Genomic DNA, 16,390 nt, shown 5'->3' with positions numbered 1-16,390 from the left:
AAGAGTCTATGGGTCTTATTTGTTACGCTCACCTATTTTAGTCTCCTTAGCAGACATCCCATGTATTCACAACCTTTTGTCTTGCCATAAGAAATTCCAAGTTTTGTATCTGGGACTTGTCTACTTGTTCCCAAGAAGCCGCTGGAAGATCATGCTTATAGGTAATTGGAAGTCCACTGATGTAGCCAGTTGGTCCATCTCAATCCCAATTCCAAGTTGCCAAAGATCCCATCTCCCCTTTTTTTTTTTCAAATCTCAATTGCTTGCACTTCAAAACAGCCACAGGAGAGCTTGGGCAAAGAGTCTATGGGTCTTATTTGTTACGCTCACCTATTTTAGTCTCCTTAGCAGACATCCCATGTATTCACAACCTTTTGTCTTGCCATAAGAAATTCCAAGTTTTGTATCTGGGACTTGTCTACTTGTTCCCAAGAAGCCGCTGGAAGATCATGCTTATAGGTAATTGGAAGTCCACTGATGTAGCCAGTTGGTCCATCTCAATCCCAATTCCAAGTTGCCAAAGATCCCATCTCCCCTTTTTTTTTTTCAAATCTCAATTGCTTGCACTTCAAAATAGCCACATCACTTTCTGTGATCCTCTCAGGACAAACCACTTATGAAGATTGGCATGCACTCGCTAATCACCTTCAACAAAGCTCTATCTTCTTTTTGCAGTCTGCCCTAAATATTGGCCTTTTTATTCTTTGGTTCGGCTATGGTTCCCGTAGGATCCATTCTTACAAATGTTGTTGTATAGGAGCCATTTTTGAATTCTTTGGACCTACTTGGAGGGTAGATAGATGCATGGGGGAATGAAATTGGGCGAATGAAATTCGAGCTGTTGCCTGTTGTTTGAGCCCGAGGAATTTCAGTGTTTAATCTCCAATGAGGGTGAAAAAGCAGAAGGCTCATAGGCGTACCATTCGATTTTACAAGACTTGCTGTGGCTTCCGGGAGCCTTTCAAGGTCCTCTGTGATGGCACTTTCCTACATTACCTCTTGAGTCACAAGCTGGGATCTCCTAATGAGCAGCTGTCTCGGATCCTCTCTGCATCATCCAGGCCGTTTGTAACCAGGTATCTTCTCTTGGCCGACTTCATGCTGGTTCGGTCTTCCTGTTGTTTTGTTTACGAGGAATGTATATTCTTGAGTTTTTAAACTGTGTACGTCACTCTTACCACCGCGAATGAAGTTTGCCAATACTGAGGTCGAAATCCGTTTCTGTTCAGAGCCGTTATAATATCTTCGTAGGCAGTTGTATATGCCATTTTGCGCTGTCCAAATTGTAGGGATTGTTATCAGCTCTTGTATTACAATATAGTCTTTCCTAGGAATTGAACAAAATAGTACTGAACCTTAATGTACTTTCTTTGCGATTGTAATGCAACTTCGGTTGTCTCAGCTTGTTAATCATTTCGGAAAGAACCAAGAACCATTCTACTTTACATGTAATATGCAGGCAGCTTGGTGCTCCATAGGTTGCTTCTTGCTAAGCAAAAGACACAACGGCCTGCCCAGTCTGAGTCATAGTAACCACTTGAGACTCTAGCTCCTGCACTTTATCTTATATTGTCCTCCTACATGTCTGATGCATCTCAGTACTCATATTGCAGCCTACCGTTGTTTCTCCCTCAACATCCGATAATCGAACGACCTCTTTGGACAGCCTTCACAGCTACCTCTGCTATGAATTCCTTAATCTGATGAGACTCACGTATCTCTTTCTCCAATGCAGCTTGTTTGGACTGCTCGACTTGGTGAGACTCAAGTGTCTCCTCGGACTACTTTTGCAATGAATATGCCATCTTCACATTGGCGCACCTCAATATACAATAGCAACTTTAGAGTCGTACATATTATTCCCCTTAAGATTAAACTCACATAAAACCAGATTGCCAACATCTTTACAATGGATTTGCATAAAACATAAAACGTCACAAAAAACAAATAAGCACACAAGAGAACAGTTAGGCCAATGTGGTGTGTATGAGTGCTGTCCCCTCACTGGGATACCCAAAAGAACCTTCCTAAGGGGTGTCCAAAATTCCTCAGAGAGGATGAAAAAATATCAAGGGTGACAATCTTTCAGCTATCTATGACTAACCTGTGGAAAATAGGTTCTATATGAGGTTAGAACAACGTATTTTAGATGCATGTAAGCCTAAATCTACATCAAACCAGAATGAGCAGTGATTAAGTACTTAGGAAATTGAAGTTGCAACTTGCAATTTACAAAACTCACATCAGTTCCAATGCATTAATACTTTATAAATTCTTACTTGTTGAGTACCAAGAAAATTTATCCAAGCTGTGTCTTTTACTGGCTTAACGATTTGAGTGCAAGTGCAGGTGGCTTGTGGGTAATGAAAGTGACTCTTTGCATTGCCGACTCAACTACACAAGCTACCCATGGTAGGTTTTGAATGTCCTCTATCGTAAGATCAAGATTCGGAAATACGGCCAGAAAACTGAGAATAGAACAGCAAGAAAACTCGATGGAAATTGACATAGGAGTCAGGTAAAAAACTCTGCTAATAATGCTGAGAAATATCTCCACATGGATGATACCACAAGAGGGCAAGGGAGGGCCCTATATATAGGGGAGGGCCCGGTTACTGGTCGGCCTAGCCTGGCCCACATGGGTTGGATCTGGTTGGCTCTTACCAACCAGGCTGCTCTGCGTTACCTGACCTAGTTGGGTGGCCAAACGTGGCCCCCAACCCCCGCTGGTGAGGCGGTAAAATGCAGCCCTTGGCCTATGTGCCTTGTGTTAGAATGCCACTGTCCTCACCTGTGAGCCCCCGATTCGAGGGGACAACGGGGCAGGTGGCTATGGGGGGAGTGATAGCACACATACTTGGCGCCTTTGAGGCAAACATCTGGAACATATCTGAGGTGAAAGAAGAGCAGAGGATCGGCGTGTATATTCGCGCCAGGGTCGTAGGCATATGCAGCAGCAACAGCGCCTGCCAGCAGCAGCCTATAGGCCCAGCAAATGGGGCCTTATATAGGCCAAACTCCAGGCCTGGGTCGGCCGTAGAACCCGACCGGGTCGGCCAGTCTGTAAGCCCCCATAGGGGTCGGTGCAGCAGTAATAGCCGACTGGCCAAGTCGGCCAGTTTTTCGGGCCGCATGCCCTGCTATATAAACCCCCCCTACCCCACACTTTCTCCCATCAACCTACACCTAACGCCTTGCACCCAGGCAGCGTGTAAGGAGAGGGAGAGTAACTCAGTTTGTGAGAGCAACCCTTGCTGCCTTTTGTGCTCCGTTCTGAGCTTTGTCATCGCACATTCTGTGGATGAATATATGTATAGGTTTTGTCTCTATCTTTGTCTTTCTCTCTTGAGAAAGGTTTTGTGTATGAGTGTGATCATCTATCTAGTTTACCGAGTGTTGTATGAGCTGTGATTGGAGGGAGTGGGGTGAGAGATTCTATCCTCCTATTTCTAACATGGTATTAGAGCAAGGTTTTCAGCTCTAGAAGGTAGTTCCTCAGCAAGAAGGCGACTCCAATTGCCACTCAGGTTTGCTATGTGATCAAGTTCTCTTACTGCAAGCTCATTTTCAGTTTGCTGTTTGTTATTACTGCAAAGATGGAAGAGAAGGAACCATCTATAGCCTCTTCATGCCATGCTCGTCCTTCCTCCTTTTCTCATCTTTCTTCTTCATTCATCCCTAACTTTGGCGAGTCTGGGAAGTTAGATGGGACGAACTAGGACGAACTATCCCATATGGAACATGAAGATCCGGAGCCATCTCGTGGCTCGAAAATTGTGGAAGCTTGTGATGGGTGTTGAAGAGAGGCCGGAGGATGTTCTGGACAAGAAAGAAAGAATTTTGATTCTAGTAGATGCGGACGGTCTCGCAGCATGGGAGATAGAGATGCCCAAGTCCTAGCCATGTTGATAGGGACGACGGCAGATGCAGTAATTCCCCACATTCAGATGGTGGAGACGTCTGTAGAGGCGTGGGCCATTCTGAAGGATTTGTACGAAATAGATAACACGTCTCGGATCCTCACTCTCTAGCATCAGTTATACAATCTGGATATTAGTGAGGGAGAAATGTTCATAAATTCTTACAGATGCATAAATTTGATATGATATTTTTTACATGCAAAAATACGTTTAAGCACTAAATAAAGTCTCCTTTAAAACATATCTGAGTCAAGGTGGTGAGGAATCAGCTTGCAACAATTGGTCAGAAGGTAGACTCAAGTCATCTAGCTTTGCTGACACTTCACAAGCTACCTCGCAGTTTCAAGAGTTTCATGATGACAGTCACTGCAGAACAGAGGACCAAGCCTCTCATCTTCGAAGAGCTTGACCCTTTACTATTGTAGGAAGAGGCTCGAGAAAAACTATTCAATCAATTGGATGAGAAAGCACTTGTGGCAAGGGACAAGCTAGGCAAGGGCAAGTTCAAGGATTCCAAGAACAACAAGACTGAGGATGCAGAGAAAAAGAGGAAGATGAAATGCTTCCACTATGAAAATCTTGGTCATTCAGCTAAGGAATGCCGCAAGAAGAAGGCAGACCTCAAGCGGAAGGAGTCCAAAGCCAAGGAGGAGCCAAAGACTGAATCGGCCAACGTCACTACTGGTGCTCTCTTTATCATTATTGAGTATTGCTCAGCCTACGCAATCAGTGAAGGAAAGGAAGGCTGGTACGTGGACAGTGGAGCCTCAAAGTACATGTCCAACAAGGAGTGGTTCAAGACCATGGAAGGTACGCATCTTGACTCCAAGGTCACTGTGGGGGGTAACCGGACATGCCCTGTGAAGGGTGTTGGTAGTATCCCATTCATCATGACTGCAAGAAATGAGGAACTGATTTTTGGTGCACTCTATGTACTGACTTTGTGCAAGAATCTTTTGTCTGTCAGCCAGATGGACAAACACAACATGTCGGTCCTATTTGATGGTGGCAGTCACAGTCACATCCAAGTCAAATGGAAGGGTGGTGGCTCATGGCGTTGAGGAGCATGGGCTATATCGGCTCAATGCTTTGTTGGTGCATGGGAACCATGGCACATCCAAATTATGGCATGAGCGGTTTGGTCACGTCAATTATGGCACTCTCGCTGAGATGCAAAAGTCCAAGATGGTGGATGGACTTCCACCGATTGCATGCAATGATCGTGTTTGTAGGGCTTGCTTGGAGGGCAAGCAACACAAGGACAAGTTCCCACAGGAGGCCTCATCACGGGCCAAGAAGCCGCTGGAGTTGGTTCATTCCGACATTTGCGGCCCATGTAATTAAATTCATTCGTAGGTTCTCGATATTCTCTTTTATTTGTGGATGATTTTAGACGAATGACCTGGATATACTACTTGGCCAAGAAGTCTCAGGCTCATGAGAAATTCAAAGAATGGAAGGCTTAGGTAGAAAAGGAGAGCGGGGAGGTAGTTAGAGCCTTCCACATAGATAGAGGGGGGGAGCTCACTTCTACTGAGTTCAATGGATTTTGCAAGAAGCACGGGATCAAGCGGCTACTCACTATAGCTCGCAATTCTGTGCAGAATGGAGTTGTTGAGAGAAAGCACAGTACCGTCACAGAGATAGGTTTGACCATGTTGCGAGGGAGAAATCTTTCGAAAGCACGGGATCAAGTGGCTGCTCACTATAGCTCGCAATTTTTTGTAGAATGGAGTTGTTGAGAGAAAGCATAGGACCGTCACAGAGATAGGTTTGACCATGTTGCGAGGGAGAAATCTTTCGAAAGCTTACTTGTTGTGAAGCTGTGAACATTGCCATTCACATCCTCAACAGAATCAAGACTAAGGCTGTTGATGATAAGACTTCATATGAAGCTTACTATGGTAAGAAACAGACCATATCTCATTTATGGATTTTCGGTTCTAATGCATTTGTTCATGTGCATAAAGATGAGTGAACGAAGCTTGATTCCCATAGCAGAAGATGTATCTCTGTGGGATATAGCGAGGAATCCAAGGCCTATCGCCTTTACGGCTCGGTGAAGAAACAGATCCTTATCAGCAGGAATGTGATCTTCGAGGAGTCAAAGCCCCAGACTGCGGCAATAGTTCAGGAACTTCCGACATTACCTTGACCCAAGGTCACCATCCAAGAGGTAGAGACAGTTGAAGGACCCGAGGAGGAGGAGTAGGAGCAGCAGACGTTCCAGTACCAGGCTCCAAAGGCATCTGCAGCAAAGGCACCTTTGTCAGAGAAGAAGCTACCTTAGTGGTATTTGAAGACTTTAGCAGACTCACGGGTCACGGACATTTCCGAGAGCAGTTCCGGAGCGCGGCGGTCTCAACGCAACGTGAAGACTCCGTCCGTGAACTATGCTATGGTGGCTCAGCTTGAGGAGCCCAAATTCTTTGAGATTTGGTAGACAAGCCGACCAAGCGGAAGGTAATTGGTACTAAATGGGTGTACAAGCTTAAGTTCAAGTCTGATGGGAGCTTGGACAAGTACAAAGCTCGATTGGTGGTGAAAGGCTATGCACAGTCAGAGGGACTTGACTTCGATGAGACCTTCGCCCCCACAGCCAAGATAGTGATGATACGCACCGTTATTGCCTTGGCTGCTCATCACAGTTGGCCTATCTTTCAGATGGACGCTAAGTCAACATTTTTGAATGGAACCCTGGAGGAGGAGGTATACGTGGCACAACCACTGGGATTTCAGGTTCTAGGATTCACATCAAAAGTATGCAGCAAATAGATGTTTTCTTTCAAAAGACCGAGCTTCAATGGAGTCCATCAGAGGCAAATCTTTATCTCTTCTCAGAGGGGGATTTGCGGCTGGTATTAATCCTGTATGTGGATGACCTCATCATTACAGGAGATCATGCGAAGAAGATTGCTGAGGTCAAGAAACTTCTCATGGGGGAGTGCGAGATGACGGACTTGGGAATACTTCATTACTTTCTTGGGATTGAAGTGAAGCAGGGAAAGAGCAGCATCCTTACTCCTCAAGAGAAATATTGCAGGGAGCTACTCAAGTGCTTTCTGATGGAAGATTGCAAAGTGGCAGTGCTCCCATGGAAGTTGGTTTGAAGCTGAGTGTATATGATCCATCTCAGCCGGTTGATTCATCACTGTATCGATGTATGGTGGATAGTTTGCTTTACCTCACCAATACCAGACCAGATATTTCTTTCTCAGTTGGATTGCTCTGCTAATTCTCCGCCACACCCAAGAAGGCCCATTGGGACGCAAGCATGAGGGTGATGAGGTACTTAGAAGGTACTTGCACCTACGATATCACTTACACGAAAGGCATTGAGTTGGGCAGTTTCTGTGAGTGACAGTGATTGGGCAGGTTATGGTGACACCCGGAGATCGACTACTGGGTATTGTTTCATGCTCTCATCAAGAGCCATGTCATGGCTGAGCAAGAAACAACCTACTATTGCCCTTTCATCAACAGAGATGGAGTACAAGGTTGCTTGTACAGCGGCATGCAAGACATTGTGGCTCAGGTGGATCTTGGAGGACATGAACGTGACTCAGGAAGATGCGACGGTGATCGCGACAACTAGAGTTGCCTTGCAATTGCCAAGAACCCCGTGTTTCACGCACGAACGAAGCACATCGAGGTCCACTACTGCTTTGTTCGAGAACTCATCGACGAAGGTGTCATGGAGTTGACGTTTTTCCCGACTGCTAACAACATCTCAGATGTCTTCACTAAGGCGCTCCCCAGGGAGCAGATGAACACCTCATTCGATGCATGGGGATCGGCCCACAGTTGTGTCATTGAGAGGGGGTGTTAGAATGCCACTGTCTCCATGTGTGAGCCCCCGATTTGAGGGGACAAGGGGGCAAGAGACAATAGGGGCTATGGGGGGAGTGATAGCACACATACTTGGCACTTCTGAGGCAGGCATCTGGAACATATCTGAGGCGAAAGAAGAGCAGAGGATCTGCATGGATATTCGTTCCAGGATCAGGGCCCATGTGTGGGCATATGCAGCAGCAACAGCGCCTGCGAGCAACAGCCTATAGGCCCAGCAAATGGGCCCTTATATAGGCCAAACTCCAGGCCTTGGGTCGGCCAGTCTCTGAGCCCCCATAAGGGTCGGTGCAACAATAATAGTCGATTGGCCAAGTCGGCCGGTTTTTGGGCCCACAGGCCCTGCTATATAAACCCCCCCTCCCCCACACTTTCTCCTATCAACCTACACCTAACGCCTTGCACCCAGGCAGTGTGTAAGGAGAGGGAGAGTAGTCAGGGCTATGAAGACCCTAGAGTTTTTGCCTTTTGTGGCATGTAACTAAATTTTAGTTAGTTGATTTGACACTTGGCCTGTTGCCAAAGAAATGAGCTGAGAGCTCCTTTGTATTTTGGATTCATGTTTAAATTTTTGTAAGAATAGCCTGAGCGTGAACTCCTGTACTCAATAATTCTCTCTAATAATGAAGACCTTGGGGGGGGGTCCAGCCCGACGATTGTCCTATGCCCTAGTGCTGTGTGTATGAGAGAGAGAGAGAGAGAGAGAGAGTTGTGAGTAAAGAACCCGCACAGAAGTTTGAAAGCGCGGTAAAGAGCAAAGGTCTCACTACCTTTCTAGCGTAGTGACGGTCAAAGACTCAATGTACGTGAATCAACCAGGGAGGGAGATTTTATCGTTGAAGTAATTGCTTCTGAGGATGGCAAGATGAGTAACTGGAGCTGTTCCGTCAAGGTACTGTCGCCTCTCGAATCGTTATAAAAGACCCTCTCGCTGTAGATGGTCGATGGAAAGCCTTGAGATCAATCACGTATGGTGAGGGTAGACGGCCAGACGGAGGTGCATAGAAGCTAAATGTTTCAGCGGCGATGACGAGACCAAAATTTTGCGATGCTTGACGGTGAGCAACTAGGCTGTATCAATTGATAGCCAACAGATGTGAACTCATACATCGAAGATGTTCCCTTGTGCGCTGCTAGGCCTTTGGAGGGATTCTGACAATAGTGAGGCAGGAATCATGAACACGAACATCTGTTTGACTGGCAACATTCCCCCCTTGTGAACCTTCACGTAGGTGTTGACGAAGCCTGGGAGCATATGATTCAAATCTGTATGCCTTGCAGACGAAGACCCAGGTGAGGCCCGAAAAGGTATCAGAATCTAGACGCCGAAACAGACGATGGGATTTTGTCCGGAGGTTTTGTCATGAACAGAGGATTCTGTCCATTGTATAGATTTTTTGAGTACTTTCATTTTTAGATCGTGCCTTTCTTTTGTTAAAGATGGTTTGGAAGCTCTAAGCTTAGGATGTAAAATCATGCTGTGAGTGTGCTTTCTAGTTACTCACATGGCGTTGGTAGCGCGGGGGTTGCAGACATGTGGCATATGCAAGTGACACGTGGTAGATAGGTAGAGCTTCCTGACGTGGCACAGGTGCTGATGTGGCACTCGAAATGTGGGTACTGACGTGGTACACAGGTGATGTGGTGCTAATGTGGCAGTTAACCGTGGTTCAGTTAACCTTGGTCAGTTGACCCTAGTTAGAGATCTTGTTAGAGGTTCAATTGAGACAGCCTAACCAGACTATTTAACTAACTAGAGCAGACTAGTCCAGTTACAGTCTGGTTTAGTTACCTAGCCAGTTACTTGAAAAAAGAAGAAGAAGATTGTTTTACTTTTCATGTTTCACTTGTCAAAGACACCTTTTGACCTGTCAAAAAATAGCAGACAGACAGAGAAAATCAGAGTTTTTATAAAGAGATATGCATGCTTTTGAACAGAGAAAATGGTAATTGGGTGATATATGCAGGTCTGTTACTGCTATAGGAGGGGGCTCGGGAGAAGCTTTATAACAAAGACAACAACGAGAAGGCGTTGCTTGCAAAGGACAGGCCAAGCCTAGCGATGGCAAGCCCAAGAAGGATGATTCCGGAGATGCAGATGACACTTCCAGTAAGAAGAGGAAGCATAAGAAGAAGTGCTTCTATTGTGACGAGCTAGTCTTTTTTGCAAAGGATTGCAAAAAGAAGATGGATTAGAAGAACAACAAGGAGTCCGACTCAGCTCAGATGGCGAAACAAAGGCTAAAGCTAATGTGGTAATCGGAGAATTGTTCTTGGTGGCATCTCCATGTGTTACTGAGGTCAGATATGTAGATCTAGAAGTCACAGTGAAGATGTCTGATATTGAGATGTGGGCGGACGGGGAGTCAGAGACCTTTGTGAAGGTGAAGTACAATAGGGAGTGCTTTGACCCTTCCAGGTGCGTGGATGTTGATACTAACACGAGGGTGGATTCCATTTAATACCCTAGGGTTTCAAGTTCAGATGGGTGCTGTAATTCAGAAGGGGTTATTACAAGATTACACATGTGCATGGTTTGCTTTTAGAGCAAGCACACATGCATACGACGTTCTAGTATGTACTTGATTTCATTAATTGGAGCCTTTATAGCATGATGTAGAGAGTATCTGCTCTTCATGTGTCTCAAGAAATGCAAGATTGGAAGGAATGTGCCTTCCTGGAAGGTAGAAGGGGAAGTATGGGTGCTTCTTCAAATCTTGGAAGCAGATTGCTGGAAGGTGATTATGAACAAGGTGTACTGAAGCCAAAAGAGTACTTGCTTGAGAGTTCAGTGAGAGTTCATGGTCCAGGTTATTTGGAGATATTCTTGGGATTTCATTTCTCGAAATGGTTATTTTCTTGCGGACCTTACCAGAGGGAGGACGGGTTGAAACAGACCTTGAGAGCATGGTGCCTGGAAGACTCTAGGTTGTACACTCTTATGAGGGGGACAGCTGGAAGATGGTGGCATCTGAATTGCTTGAGTTTAAAGGTGGGAACGTGACTGAAGGTGGTGGTGCCATCTGCTGCTACCTTGGATGGACCTGCGTACCAGGATGGTTTGTTTCTGCAAGACCGGCTGCAGGAGCGGACCTAGAGGAGCAAGAGCCACTGGTTGAAAAGCCAAGAGTTTGAATTGACAGCAGATTGATCCAGAGGGCTCATCATGAGAGTTGCTGGGGGAACTTCATCGACAAGTTGGCATTTTTGGAGTCCCTCACAAGGAGGAGATGTGGAGGCTTTGGCTGCCTTGCAGAACCAAGGATAGAACTCTTCATCCTCAGAGAGACTAACACAGAAAGAGAGGCCTTGAAGGCGGAGTGTATATGCAACCATTGTGGCTAGAAGGATGACTCCTGGAGGAAGTGCCTTGAGAGAAATCCAGGCCATGGTACCGGTTCATCGGCTGCAGCTATCACCCCGACTTTGTTCATTTTATAGGTCATGAATTCTTCATCTTCTTTAGGAAGACAGGGGATTGCTGGTGAGACGAGGGAGTGGATCCTGGATAGTGGTGCCTCTTGGAACTCCTGATAGAGTTTCAGGACTTTCAAGTGAAGTCAGGCGACGTGTCCCTCGGAGACAGTTCCACAATTCCAGTTAGTGGAGAGGGGAGTCTTGAGATCATTCTGGATAGCAGAGGGGAGAAGCATTCCTCCAAAGTTATTTATTTGTACAATCACTAGTCTTTTAGTAGTTGTCAGGTGCAAGACTGGCAAATGGGTATAGTTCGATGAGCATTCCGTGGCCATCTGGGATATTGACACAGGACAGGTGGTTTGGAGCGGGAGAGTGGATCATGGTGTTTACAAACTCTGTTCTATCTTCCCTCACCAGTGGACAAGATGGTGATGAGTGGCAGTTGGCTGCATATAGACTGCAGCAGACGGTGGATGGCTTGCGCAGTACGCAGGGACATTGTTTAACCTACAGTCGGGAGTAGTAGCATGTGGAGTGTTCCTCGAGGCAGGCTCTCAAGCAGGTCTCGAGACCACAAGAGTCGGTTCCCTGCTGACTCGGGTGGACCTGTGTACCATTTTTTTGTTCAAACGCTGAGGACTGGCAGACCCAAAGGGAGGTTTCCGTGTTGCAGCAGTGGCTGGTTTATGAGTTGCTAGGAGACCCTGTGGGCTGCAGAGGATTGCCAGCATGGGGACGTGAACATCAGAGTTACATTAGTTGATCCTTGTGAGAAGCTACATGCCTTGTGCTCGGAGGTTCATTGATCTAGCTGTGGCATTCCAGATTGGACCATAGGTCTCTAGAGGGGGCTGATGAGCTTAATGATCCAAAGGCCTTTCCCGACTGAATTCCGTATGGATTATGCTGCAGCAGTAGCATCAGTTGAATCATGGACGCGAGGAGATTGCAACCAGCTTGTTGTACCCATAGCCTGGGAGCATATGGTGCAGGATTGAAGGTAGTCTTTTTGAGGCGGTTGCGAGCCGAGATGGGGCTTCTTTGATGTTCCTGCAGATATTCCAGCAGCACACCAGCTCCATGGGTTGATCCGACATCCAGGAGCTGAGAAGGAGGGTTAGAGAGTGTTATCTCCTAACGTACAGTATGAGTGAGGGCCTCTTTGTGGGTGTGCCCAGCCAGCGTGAGAATAGATCAGTGCAGGACAGGCGAGGGATGAATCTGTATGAGGGCAGCTGCCTTGTGCTTTGCCAGGGTACCATGCATGAAGTTTGGCCAGGAGACAGCCAGGTTCGGAGCTGGTTCGGGGTTGTTTTGGAGTCTGTTTGACCCATGATCAGGCCGCCCCAGGTGCTGCCTATGATAGGGCTGGGTTGGGGCCCAAGCAGGCCCTCAACCTGGTCGTGTTATCCGACCAGCCTGGTCGGGTTAACTCGATCAGACCCGACCCTGCTGGGTTGGGTTAGGCCAACCTGTGGGTTGGTTGAGGTCGGGCCTGCATAAGCAAGCCGACTGCAGGGCTGGGGTCCTATTTATAGGCCCGTCCCCTGCCCTCTTTTATCATCTTGTACCCGGGTTTTTCTCAGCATTATTGCAGAATTTTTACTAGATCTTGGGTGTTGAAGTGTCTCTCCCTCCATCACATTTTCCTGTTTGTGAGTTTGCTGTTTTTGCTCTCAGTTTGCTGTTCACAAATCTGCTGCACTTTCACACTGACTTCTGTCCATAATGATCATGGGCATGTGAGGTGGGATTGGGCTATCTTTATTGTTTTTTGCATGTCATATGATGTTTCTGTTAAGGATATATTCTCTTGGCGATGAAGTACAACCTGATTCCATGTACTCAGATGTTTTTTGACGGTTTTTGTGCAGATGTGTTATTGCGGAGCTAAAGAAACTTGGTAAATCATTTTCTGGAACGCTTTCTGCTGCTCGAGAGCTCGATTCAGCCAAGTATTTTTCTGCTGACTGAATGTATCTGTTTTTGAAAGGATTGTATGTAATTGTGGTGATCACGAATTATCTTATGCCCTTTGTGACATTTTATGTATCAATGTAACCTGGTTAGGTGTGATCATGAACCATTGAAATCTGCATCTAACTGTTTAGAAAGCCTCATTGAGGGTGGCAACCCTGAACATTTTTGGGTGGCAACCCAGGATGCCGAACTTCGCAAAAATCTTCGCCAGGTATATGATTGTGAAGTCCCTATTATGGCTTGCAGTCTTCTCTTGTCTTTTGCTATTTCAGATTGAATGAGGAAACTTACTAGCTGTTTGGATGATTGAACGATCTTAAGGTTCCTGCCGTGGCCATAATTTTAGCTCAAAACAATTTTTTGATGCTTGAGCCACCTTCTGAGAGGCAGCAGGCATTTACACGTGCTAGTGAAGCTCAGCGTACTCATGTAAGTGAGAAAGAGTTCCAGATAATTGAGGCTCGTGAGAAAAAGAAAGAGGCTTCTATGGCAGCCACGAGAAGGCTGGAGGAAGAGAAAGAAGATGCTGAAGAATTTCTGAGGGTGGAGCCCAGCCCTATGTTACCAAGGGAGGATCGAACCTTTTACAGGAATACAGACTCTCGTGCATGGAAGAAGAGTCCTAAAGTGAAAGATGGACCACAATTTAAGAGAAAGCGAGCAAAGGTTAACGCTTAAGTCTTGCTTGAAAATTTCTGTCTTATCTTAAAAGGATTTTGAATTTGCAGTCTCATCAATGAAGGATTCATCAATAAGTCTTCTTTTGTGTTTTTTCCCCAGCAAAATATCCTTTTTATCCAATAGAGCTCAATGAAGATAACGAAAGAAAAATTTAAGAGCCCTGCTCTGCATGCAACTACGATGTAACTGTGTTGGAATGTTCAAAGGTTCTGCTGAAATATTGTATTATAAAGCATTCTGTTGTGCATGTGCATGAGTGTGAGTTCGAAAATCTGTTGATGCTCGGTGGGTGAGGTCATCCAACAGGCTGACTCATAGTATTGAAATTTGATGCATTCTTAGGGTGGCAAGTCCAATATTTGCATGCAATTTGTAAGTAATCCCTAACTGTCACATTGTGAAAATGGTGTATTGCAGGGTCCGAACCCATTATCTTGCAAGAAGAAGATAAAAAAGTCAGTGAATGTGAAAAAGCTGGTACATGCATACATTGCAGAGTATACTAAGTTTGGACTTGTTGACACTTGTCATGTTTGATTTTGCACAATAAGAGAGTTACAAGTCAAGGAGCTAAAAGTTTGACTTCTGCAGGTAGAAGGACCTAGAAGAGGTGACGATGAAACAATGTCCACGCTAAGAAATAGAAAAAGGAGACATCACAAGAAGAAAAGTACACTGGCTTCAGATGCTGGAACTGTATTGAACTGATTCTGGTAATGTCAGATGATATGTAGCACCATAAGAAAAAGAAAAGTGCAATGCAGTGAGATGGTGAAGTCTGTATTCCAACACTATTTCCTTATTGAAAGATTACAAGTTTTAACCATCAAATAAGAGGTTTTACTGTGCAATATGATATGGCTGGCTCATGGTTCATTTGTGTGACGTGTCTCTACTTTTTGTATACTTTTCCTTCGCTGCTTTGAGGCAATACTGAAATGTTTCTGGCTTTAAGGTTCACGAATGGGGAAAAATGGAATGTTCCCTAATGAGTGCAGCTGTGCTTAATGCCTAAATTACGACTTCATCAGATGAGTTCTAAATGGCATAGTCATTGAGCACACCAGACTAGGAATTAAATTTCCTAATGTTAATACCACATTCAGATGTCTGATTAATAATTTTTATTTTATGCCAACGTTTGATGGCAGTTTTTTTTATCATTATATGATAGAAAATTGTAGTACGAATGAAAGTGGATAGGTCTCCTTTGGAAGAACTGGACGTTTTGCTATGTAACATATGTGAGTGGCCTCCTAATTGACACGTGGCAACCTGCCACATCAACTGCTTTACTGCTTTTAATGCTTGATAATAAAGGATTCAATATGAGATGTCTATGGTTAGTGTGAAAGGGCGGAAGGCCTGTCATATGTATCTTGGATACATTACTTTGGGAGCAGGTTTATCTCTTTCATTAACATGCTCTCTCTCGTATTCTCTAGCCCCGTTTTCTGTGCATTTCTTGTTGGAATTTATTGCATACAACTCTCAAGACATGGTCACAGAGGATGATTTGTTTGTAGTAGATTTTATCCAAACGAGGTCATCTTGTGAGATCTTGCGAGTCCAAGCTAGGCCATCTCATGAGTTTGCAAGTCTTGGTAAGTATAGTCTTGGTCTTGCAGGTTCTTTTGATTGATGATTTAATTGCACTCGACAATTTTTTCTCTGTTGGAATGACGTCGCCATTTGTTATCCCTTTCTTTGGCTTTTAATTCTTCCTTTGTTCTGGGCATGGTTGTAAAGGTTCTGATTTTTGCAGCCTTGTGAATCAAGTGCTTAGCTTGGAGCTCTTTTAACAACCTTGTTTCCAGGGGACTCTTAGTTTTCCTCATCTTCAGCGTACATCTTCTAGTGGCCTAGTTGGTTTCTTTAACTTAGCTTTTTGTCATTGCCCCTTGTCTAGTTTCAAGTGGTTGTTGATTATTCCAATACAAGTGCTCAATTGTGATTATTAATTATACCATAACTAGATTTGTGGGCAGGCAGCCTTTCCATTGTGGAGCACGTAACTACTAACTCAAAATTGAAGTTAAATCCTTACTATTTTATCAAAATTTTAAGAAAAAAAAAAGAGTAAAATAATGGACATGAAACGCGACACAGGGTCTGTTAGGACCCGATCCTCCCTGCAAATGTCACGGGTGGTGATTTATTATTGATTTTGTGATGTTCATATTTTGGAAGCTAAAGTCCAACAATTACATGAATAAGGTGATACAATATTTGATCCTCGGTGCAGTTTATACAATATTATCAGATTGACTACAACCATATGAATAAAAGTGTAGTCATTCTTTAATCTTGCATCCATCTTGGATTTCCTTGCTCTCTCACATCGATACCATGCATTAAACAAGATGAATGTTGTAAGAATTTAAATTAAAAACATGAAATTTTGAATGGACGAGTAATTGAAAATATTTATATTATAATATATAATTATTATAACCACACAGTGTGTGGGCGGGGAGGGAACGCGCTTTTTTTTCCAAAGAGTTATAATCCGAGGAAATGAGCCCTTCCCTGGGTATCGA

General features: G+C 44.8%; 1 protein-coding gene across 1 annotated transcript; it reads left to right on the top strand.

Moving 5' to 3' along the window:
- Positions 1-764: 764 nt before the first annotated feature.
- On the top strand, positions 765-14,693 carry MEE21 (PIN domain-like family protein). The gene is made up of 6 exons (XM_087400901.1): positions 765-1,076; positions 13,064-13,144; positions 13,260-13,380; positions 13,491-13,835; positions 14,268-14,327; positions 14,442-14,693. Exons 1-6 carry the CDS (start codon positions 886-888, stop codon positions 14,556-14,558), a joined length of 915 nt encoding a protein of 304 aa, XP_087257027.1. The 5' UTR covers positions 765-885; the 3' UTR covers positions 14,559-14,693.
- The last annotated feature ends 1,697 nt before the right edge of the window (positions 14,694-16,390 follow it).

The sequence above is a fragment of the Dipteris shenzhenensis genome, chromosome 29, assembly GCF_047967505.1.
Source record: "Dipteris shenzhenensis isolate YYH24624 ecotype China chromosome 29, Dip_SZ_1.0, whole genome shotgun sequence".
Taxonomy (NCBI): Eukaryota; Viridiplantae; Streptophyta; class Polypodiopsida; order Gleicheniales; family Dipteridaceae; genus Dipteris; species Dipteris shenzhenensis.
This window is presented reverse-complemented; position numbering and strand designations above follow the sequence as displayed.